At 34.7% G+C, this 10,259-nt stretch overlaps 1 protein-coding gene across 1 annotated transcript; it reads right to left on the bottom strand.

Annotated features, from left to right (window-relative positions):
- Positions 1–5,358: 5,358 nt before the first annotated feature.
- On the bottom strand, positions 5,359–10,185 carry LOC134805587 (uncharacterized). The gene is made up of 4 exons (XM_063778887.1): positions 8,440–10,185; positions 8,009–8,241; positions 7,250–7,316; positions 5,359–6,559 (listed from the first exon to the last, which is right to left on the bottom strand). The coding sequence occupies exons 1-4, from the start codon at positions 8,867–8,869 to the stop codon at positions 5,427–5,429; spliced, it is 1,863 nt and encodes a 620-aa protein (XP_063634957.1). The 5' UTR covers positions 8,870–10,185; the 3' UTR covers positions 5,359–5,426.
- Between the last annotated feature and the right edge of the window lie 74 nt (positions 10,186–10,259).

The raw sequence follows: 10,259 nt of genomic DNA, 5'->3' as shown, positions 1-10,259 counted from the left end.
GAGTCTAAAGAGTCTAAAGAGTCTAAAGAGTCTATGGAGTCTAAAGAGTCTAAAGAGTCTAAAGAGTCTAAAGAGTCTAAAGAGTCGAAAGAGTCTAAAGAGTCTAAAGAGTCTAAAGAGTAAATAGTCTAAAGAGCCTAAAGAGACTAAATAGTCTAAATAGTCTAGAGTCTAAAGAGTCTAAAGAGTCTAAAGAGTCTAAAGAGTCTAAAGAGTGTAAAGAGTCTAAAGAGTCTAAAGAGTCTAAAGAGTCTAAAGAGTCTAAAGAGTCTAAAGAGTCTAAAGAGTCTAAAGCGTTTAAAGAGTCTAAATAGTCTAAAAAGTCTAAAGAGTCAGAGTCTCAAGAAATTAAAGAGTAAAGAGTCTAAATAGTCTAAAAAGTAAAGAGACTACAGAATCTAAGTTAGAGTCTAAAGATTGTAAGAGTTTAAATAGTCTAAAGAAGTCTAAAGGGTCTAAGAGTCTTGAGAGTCTGAAGAATCTAGAGTCGTACATGTGTGCAGTAAACAGATTTTGTTGAAAATAATTATAATAAAATAAAAAAAACATTTTCCGAATAAATGTAAAAAATTCTTCCACCGAACTTAGAAAGTACCTACTACAGCTGGTAGGACCGTGGGCCTTGGGAAGGTATGGCTATGCTAATAATTCTGCCGCGCCAGCAATGATTGCGCGGTGATCGATTACATTTGGAAACTCATGAAATGCTTATCTTGTCCTCCTTAAATAAGTTCTTTATTTAATTATTTAAACGAGTTTTCAAATGCAAGTACCGCGGTTATGGTGGTGGGGCGGGGTTGCTGATGCCGACTATGGTGTATTTAAAATAACTAACTAGACATTGACACAACCTTGCCTATAAATATGAAAACTAGAAAAGTCGAGTTTCATAGGCTGAAAAGACAATGGTATTAATGTATAGTTTATGCAAGATACGAGTTCCGTATAAATAAATACCTACAATTGGAGTGAAGACTCCGTGAGTGAAACCTAAGTCCGAATAAGGAAATACCATTGGAGTGAAAACTCCGCGAGTGCTGCATGGGATATCGGCCCATGTAGTGCAAATGATAAGTTCTTCAGAATTAAAAATAAATATAGCTCATAAAAAAATCCATAAAATTTAAATTGTTAGTAATATGTGACTATAATTAACGCTAAGGAGTGAAACTCAGGTTATTGTCACAAAGACTCGTTGAACTTTAATGTATGTCTTGGGGTCCAATCCTATGTATATGTGTCTACCTGTTCTGTTTGTTACACGTTAGGTTACTTCGATAACTCCTTAAGTACAGAAACTCGGTAGTTAGAAGGTACTTACCTAACGCACATGTTCCGTGCTTACTTACGGATAGTATTACAATGATGTCTTAATTGTCCGCTTTAGAATGTGCCTGAGTGTCGTGTGCCTGCTAACTGCGAGCACTCTTCCAAGTACGCACGTTTCAGAAGCTAGCGTAATGGACATTTTTAAAGTTGCTGTCGACAAATTATAAGAATACTTTTCGCAAAAACAGAGTTTGTATGAACGATTCGTGTTTCGACTGATGCAACAAGAATGGTACTTTGGAAATTTCTAATCTAATCTATTCCTAATGATTCTAAATGTGATTTCAATGCGGAAAATTGAGCCTCCGCCGATCTAAAGGAAAATATTGAATCTAGGGGTTTCAGTTACAATAAACAAGTGATTATGGGAACAAATTTGATAAAATGTTAGGAGGCAACTGAAAGAGTTTTTGGGCAAACATAACAAACAGGTAGACAGGATTGCGATAATGGCGCCGCCTTCCCCCTAAAAGATAAAATGTGCCGGCATGTGATAAATGTGCCTACAAAGGCCAATTCAAAATGCAAAGCTGCACTAGGACTAAATCAGTACCGATAAAAGTCGACGGGCCGACTAAATTAAAGTCCAAAAATAAATAAATTACCTAAAGCCAATCAACTAATTTTAGTGCCAAAAGAACACAATAATTTTAAAAATAAATAAATTACCTAAAGCCAATCAACTAATTTTAGTGCCAAAAGAACACAATAGTAATTCTATAAATTTACAATCAGGTCAAAGGTCAATTTAAGGTAAATAAATAGACGCTGGGTCCGTCACAATGCCACACATTGTGTAGGTATCTAAAGTAAATGCTGAAAAAAATACAAAGTACCAATCAGTGACGATGCGTGAAACCTTGCACTCCCACTGCGCTACTTTATATATGACTTGTTCCTAATAGTGAAAACATACACATACGAACATAGTAACCAAATCCGTAAAATGGACGGCCAAGCGATGGCGTCAATATCGGACAGTTACCCAGATAGAGATGAGTTTTAATTAAGTGTAATAAAAAGGCACGTTAGTGGGAAATTTATACTGTGTACGTATAAAAACGTAAGGACCAAACGTGATCTTGATTGCACCAAATTGCAGTTTGCCTAGTTGAGGTTGAAACTAACAAAATCAAACAAACCTTGTAAATTGAGGTTGCAGATCGAGCCTCTATATTTGCAAGAGTACATATATATTATCAAAGAGTTATTTACTTAAGTCGTTGTTTAATTATCGTACAGGTACTAAGTACCAAGTATGAACTAAAACCCAAAATGGCCTAGGGTTTTATTAAAGCAACGGAATAATAATAAAGTAAATGTTCATGGTAATGAAATTCCATTGGTTCCTTGTAAAATATACATAATTAGAGTTAAACAATATATGCCACCATCAAAATGAACATACACAGGTGCTAGTTTTGCTCTATAATATATCTGTAAGTAATTGAACCTAAGGGAAGCAAAATGTCTATAAAAAAAAATATATTAATGTGACTGTAACCATGGTCAAATTAAGGCTGTGTATATTGTAGTCAAGGGCTACTGTAGACTATAGTCAAGGCTAAAATCAACTTCCAATTGTAAGCAGGGATTAAAGTTGTTTTCATAACATAAATAATATCATTCATTGTATAAGTAACATTAAGTTGCTAGATTAACAGTAGGTCGGTATACCATACTTGAATATAATTGAGGTCAATACTGTATTCAGCAAGTATTATAATTAAAAAACGGTAATAAAATAATGTATCCAATGCAATTTATAATAATAACGGTCAAATATGTAGGTACCTACATCATTTTACCCGAGTAATAGAAATCTATTTGTATAGATCATGGTTTGCGTAAATAACATACCAGTACACAAGTAAAACTAAATAGGTTGTGATATCTGGTATGACTTTTTACCTTACTTAACATTGGACCATTTACGTATATTATAAATTGCATTATATCTATATATTATACTATATTACCTATCAAACAGCCAAGTAAAAGTGAGGAAATCAGTTGTTGCCAATAAATAATGTACATGTACGAGATGTTATTGGAAAGCGACCTGTATGTTACAATTTTATTGGAAATTCACGAAATAGGTATTAATTGTGTGAAACATGTATATAGCTTGAACGCTAATGAAAATACCTAGAAAAGTGTAAGCATCCAAAGAAAATATGTATCAATTAAGGTTAAACTCGTAAGATATTTAAACCTCGAGTTATTATCATTTTGAATAAAAGAAAGCAGACTCAAAATTCAAAACTGAAAAAAGGAGAAGGAGAGAGACTGATATTGTAAAAGTAAAACCATAATTGTATTAAAACACTTTATTACGCTAAACAAGTACATAACAATAAGAGAATAGAATAAATGTGTACAAAGGCAAACTCATCCCTTTAAAGGATCTCTTCCAGCTGACCGCTAAGCAACTGAGAGAGATACTAGGAATAGTGTAAATATTCCAAGGTTATATTGTTAAATAATGTTTATTGTTGAACTGTTGAGAAATGAATATATCCACACCTCGCCGAGTTTCTTCCGCCGGTTCTTCTCGGGTCTGAGGTTAACGCTGTTTTCCGAACCGGTGGTAGTATGTCGGAATTAGAATCTAAATTAACCTAGCAGTTATAAGATAAACAGATGTGAGATGACTGAACTATTGTTGCATGGCTAACGCAAAAAATAAATTAAATAAATCATTATAAAAAGGAAGAGATGTGACGTTTATACAATAAAAGTGCAATGCGAACTACCTGCAAGTCGACATTCTGTTGTCAACTGTCATGGCGTACAGGCGGGTCGCGGAGCACACGTGACTGACCAACTGAGTTTTATTTATCACCTTGTAATACAACAGAACCTAGACGTCACAGTATGTATGCGCAACAATCCAGTACCAAGTGAGTTTATTCTAACAGTATGTTATGCCTAAAGGTATTATGCACAATAGAATTATTACAAAAAAAAATATGCCAAAGATAGGGGAACCGTTCCTAGCGCCTCCACACGCCTCCGATATCGGCGTCGATTGTCAGTTCTCCGCAGAAGCTCACGCAAGAAACATGTTATCCATGTCATCAAAGTTAATATGGTAGTTAAGTTTTCTTAAATTTTCTAATGTTCCGCGCAACTATCTTATTTTTTTCTGTCATAAGAAACTTCTCCTGACAATAACTAACATATAGACATTCAAGCAAATCTTGTCAGTAGAAAAAGGCACGAAATTCAAATTTTCAATGAGACGAAGTCCCTTCGCGCCTACATTTTTCAAATTTGCCGCCTTTTTCTACTGCCAAGATCTGCTTGACCAACTTTAAGGCCCCATTCGCACGACAGCTTAAAAAGCGTTGCGTTAAAACCCGACGTTGGCGCTTTTTTACCGTTTCCAATATTTGTGTTCATATGAACGCTTAAAAATCACTTGTGAGTCGTACTGCCACGTACGCATCTCAGCAAAGCCATACTTTATTTGCTATTACGACGTATTATTTGAATATAGCTTGAATATTTCAGGAATTTGTAAGCATAAGTTGATATTTTTAAGGTGAAACTAATTATAATCTTGACGATTGACACCAAAAATTTACACTTGACAGCCAACTGACAGCAGCGCCGGCGCTTTTTTAACGCTTGTGAGAACAGATACACGGAGTTCCGTATGCTCTATTCAATTTGACGCCAACGCTCAACGCCGAAAATCGAACAGTGCTCGATAAAAAAGCGCCGCGCTTAAAAACCGCCTTCGTGTGAATACATACATGGTTATCCATGTGCGTCACAGACTACAAAGAGATCAGACCGCCAACTCGGGAACAAAGACTATGTACGTTAGACAAGTATATTTTATCTGTACTCCTAGTCATGTATGACGTTTCTTTTTTTTAAATTTTGAATTGATGCGTAGCAAAGGACGTAACGTATACAGCCAACCTTGCGTGACCAGCCCCCCCCCCCTCCTTAGGAAATTAATACTTATAATTGATATAGTTCCCGGCATTTAAATTGAACACCGACTTATACAGTAAAATTGAGTCAGTGTTCAATTTAAATGCCGGGAACTACACTTGTCGCAATAATTTAAATAAAACACAATTTTATTTATTAAACGATTTATTCCTCAGTCTTTTCTTATATTTTAAAAAAGCTTTCTGCTGCATCGCAGGCAAAGTGCGGTTTTTTATCCGCACAATATCCGTTCCTTTTAATATTTTATTAATGTTATTGCACCAATTTGTAATCGAGAACTTTACTGTCACGGAAATAAAATATGACAAAATTTCACGGTGTGTGGTACATTTAAAGAAACTAAATGGATTGTTGAACAAAATTTTTTCCATAATTTTGGCCGTCAGATTTAATTCATGGGCTCGGTGTTCCAAGAATCCGTTTGTTTCTTTAATAATTGTACCGAAACACCGAACAGCACCTCTGGATGGGTAAGTAAGGCGTTTCGTGGCGGCATCATACTCTCTTTGATGAATCCATTTGTGGATTGCGCCTTCTTTAGTAGTAAGGCTTTTTCTGCAACTGTCACATTGATTATTATATTTCTGCATTGTTTTTGTTACCACCCATCCAGCAGTGTACGCTCGCGAATGGAGAACATTTAGTTGCTCCCGTTGGGCCTCTTCTACAGTATCTTCTACATCTCCTACTTTGGGATGACCCGGCTCGACCCTAGCAGTTTCACTATCTTCAAATAATGATTTTAAATTAATTATTTGGTCTGCCGAGTCATCCTCACAATTATAAGCGTCACCATGAAACTTTATCATTCTAGTAATCAATAATGATTTAAAGGTGTTCTTGAAACTGTGGCAGTTGGGGTCGTTGTTCCTATAATTATAGGCCCTGACTTGGCCAAAGAAGTTTTCAATTGGATCTGAATTGAAGAACCTTGGGCGCATTATTGTCATATTTTTGCTCTTAAAAAACTGCCACAGCTTCATGAATGTTTTTACCGTGGCAATAAAGTTTTTTAAGGAAGGCACGGATTTCGGATTTCCCTTGGAATCTACATATTTAATTTTTTCCAGTTTCTCGATGCTCTCCGGCCAAAATTCATGGTGCTTAGATTTTTCTGTCACTGCACAGCGTAGCTCTTTTCCTTTCTTTTGTGAATAGGTTGCTGATCCGTTGATGCTATCAAACAATTTATCAAAGAACAAAACTGTTTCAGCAGTGTTTCTTAATGTTTCACTCACAGGTCTGCCGTCCGCATAGTGAGCTAAAAACAAGAAAATGACCATATTTGTTTATTTTATGCATAATAGATTTGTGAAGTTCAAGTAGGTACTTTATCATCAATAGTATTCACTATCTATACCTATTGTTCTATCTTCATAAATTTCATTTCATTCCCTGCAGCACTTTATAGCAACAGACAGACAAATATTTTCGCATATAATATAAGTAGGGATTCGTGTTCTGAGTCTTCTCGGTCTACCGGATATTAATCTAGATATGTACCTATATACCGGGTGTGGCCTGTAATATGAGCAAAAAATTAAACTGTAGGCTGTACTCCTCATACTGACCAACATTTGTTCAGCGACTTTAAAAAATAACTTGTGGTTTGATTTCTAATACACTTTAAAGTTTATTCTAAGACGCAATGTATTGCGAATTTTGTTATGTTTAAGGCGTGACAAGCAACGTCTATCACAATGATATGGCGCGGCGATGGCGTCCATTGAAGATAATATTTATTTTGTATGAAAAATAGGGAGTCAAAATACTTCATAATTTTTAAAAGTTGTTGAACAAAAGTGTCACCGTTTAAGGAGTAGAGTCTATGTTTTAATTATTTGCTCATGTTACAGGCCACACCCAGTATAACTATATTTTTACTCTTGCATTCTACAAATGGGTACCTAACTATTTATGTTAGTGAAAAGGAGAAAAATTAATTACTTACAGAAGTTGGCTGTGTAAGATAGAGCCGAAGACAGTGTGTAACTAAATACTTTTACACAGTTCTTGACCTGAAAAGAAATATATATTTCAGTACTCAATATGTAATATATCGTTAATATATTAAAATACCAATAACCAAACTATATTTTAGCGGATAAAATGCAGCAATGTGAATGTAGTATAAATTACTTGAGTATTAGGATATAAAATCATTAAAATATTCCAACTGGTCATAACATTCTCAATGCATCTATAGGCTGATTATAAGGACGGAACCATTTACTACAGTACATAGGTAAAGCATATGCTAGTTGATTGTATAAGAAAATCTTTAGTTATACTAGATTTCACACATTGAGAGGGTATCGACTGTCAAGTGAGTCAGTGACGCCCTCATTATTGTGTTTTCTAATAAACCAATCCATTTGTCTATAATCCAGTAAGTGTAAGTATATATATTAAAATTGTAGCCCTATTGATTTCACCAACTTTTGTTCATTATAATCATTATTGTCTCATAGCTTTATTTTGCTACATCATCTAAATGGCAAATGGTGGCCACTTTTTTCCGTTCAAGTGATGAAGTCAAAAGTAAGTAACATATAAAACTATATCACAGATTAATTATTGTGGTATAAGTAGGACAACACTAATATATACTTATTTATACAGAAATTAATTGGTTTATTAGAAAACACAAACCCCCTAATGAGGGCGTCACTTGACGCTCTGCGCAGTCTTAGTAAAAATCGGCACCAACCTTCATCTTTTTAATTTTTTCAGGTATCACATGCTGGTCATTTAACTTATGCAGCATTCTTGTTTCCATATTATTGCAGTCCGTTTCGTATACATCCACGATGTCTCTCCATGTGGATAATTTTCCTTCAAAGGAAATGTCTTTATTCAAAAAATTATTTCTCAATCCTTTAATAAGATGAGGAGGGTCGAATATAACCATCAGTTTGACTTCGTTTATTGTTACTGTGCCATCTAAAAAAAACACAGAAAATTAAAAAAACACTTCAAATATCACACCTTTGAAATATCTTATTCTATTTTCGAGTTACAACTGTTTTACGATGGCTTTGCAATGATCTGCCCCGCGCTATGGTAAAAAAAATTAAGCCTTGAAGAATTATTTAACATACATCAATTCAAAGTGTTATTAAACCTATAAGTACTACTAACCTGGTTCCTGATTTGTCAGTAATTGGTCACGCGCTGTGTCAGCCTTCAGGCAATTTAGAGCCGCTTGGAAAGCTGACCCTTGGTCGCAAATAAGGGATATCGGCTTTAACCCGCATCCTACAACCGCTGTGATAATATCCACGAGTATACTTTTTAATTCTGTGCCTTTAGTAGCGCCTTGGCAAAAATAAAAGGCTATTGGCTGCTGCCACTTGTGGACAGCTCCTCTCAACATAAACACGAGGGCATGATCAGCGAAATCATTTTTTCTCTCGCCAAGCTCTACTAACCCATTAATTTTATCTTTGTTTTTGTCATAAGACAAGCCAGCCTCTAAAGACATTTCGTCAAATATGACTGAACACAGTTTTTTTTTGTAGCTCCATTTTTCGGTCTGAAATTTAAATACATAGATAAGCGTTAAAAACATTTAACTAAATGTATATATATAAATAAAACTAAATTATATCTAAGATCCCTTAATAAATCTAAAATTCAACACAATATGAAACTACTAAATAAACCGCCAGTGAAAAGGTACCTATCACACTTGCTGCGTTCAATTTCGATGGACAGCCAAGAATGACTCACAGCGCGGGTCAAGGTCCCTTTTAAATTACAATTATTACTAGTGGCTCTGTGAGCTGTAGACCTCGCGAGCAGAGCTTGAAATAACATGGTGCTAAGAGCTTTAAATACACCGTGTTTTTTTTTATTTCCGTTAATTTCAAGGGTGCATTCCTGAGCTTAAATCAAGTAACTTTCTCAAAGACACCGATGTTCTAATTAAGTCCATTTCGGAGATAATCCATAATTTATTTTTTTACTATAAGGCCTCTACAAGCGTGTACACTTGCCTTAGGGCCGGCTTACATATTGATTAGTGTTTAGAATGAGTTCATACATTTGCTACTAAACTTAAGTACAATCTCGGTCGATTGAGGTACGAAATGACATTGATATGTCACAGATTTCAATTGTTTGGTTGAGTTAAATGTAATGCCCGTGTTACAACAACGCTATATGCTACATTTAATTACTTTTTAAACAAAAAAAAAAACAAAAAAGAAAACAAAAAAAAAAATTTTTTTTTGAAAATTAACTATGCCATTTAGTTCTTATAAACGTACTTAACTATACCCCGAAGTTAACGGAATTCAATAAAAACACGGTGTATAGTAAATTAAAGAAAAACAATACGAAATTTATGTGTAAAAAAATACAAAAAGTTATAATATCCCAGCATACAATTACTGGGGATCGAACCCAGACCCTCTGTACAAACAGAAAAAGCGAACGTTTACAAACTGAGCCAAATAGTTCTTAGATGGGTTGACGAAATTTAGCTACTCCTTCTCAAATTAAAATTAGTTAAAATTAAATATCTAAATACCGACTAAACCAGCGATAATTTTTTTCTGCATTTTTTGCTATTAACTCTGTAAACATGTTTCAAAAAGAAAAAAGTCTTATGATATCGATACGACTATTTGTTTAGGCGCCAGGTATCACGACTCCGCCATTTTTAAAAATTTCTAAAAACCGGATTGACAAAAAAAATGTATTTAGTCATAAAATTCGGTCACAAAATTTCACGAGAATCGGTTAAGAATTGCGACCTGTAGAGGAGAACATCCGGACATACGAAAGCAAAATGCCCGAGTCAAAACGTAGACCTTCGCTTCGCTTCGGTCAACAATGAAACTCTATAATTTTCAACAAAATGAAAACAATATTCCTTTTATTAAAATATATTTAAAACCGGGTCCAACGCGATTTTTTTTTACTAGGACATCAGTTAGCTGCGACCACGACCACTG

This window comes from Cydia splendana, chromosome 1 (assembly GCF_910591565.1).
Source record: "Cydia splendana chromosome 1, ilCydSple1.2, whole genome shotgun sequence".
Taxonomy (NCBI): domain Eukaryota; kingdom Metazoa; phylum Arthropoda; class Insecta; order Lepidoptera; family Tortricidae; genus Cydia; species Cydia splendana.
Note: the sequence above shows the minus strand (reverse complement) of the source record. Positions and strands in the feature narration are given on the sequence as shown.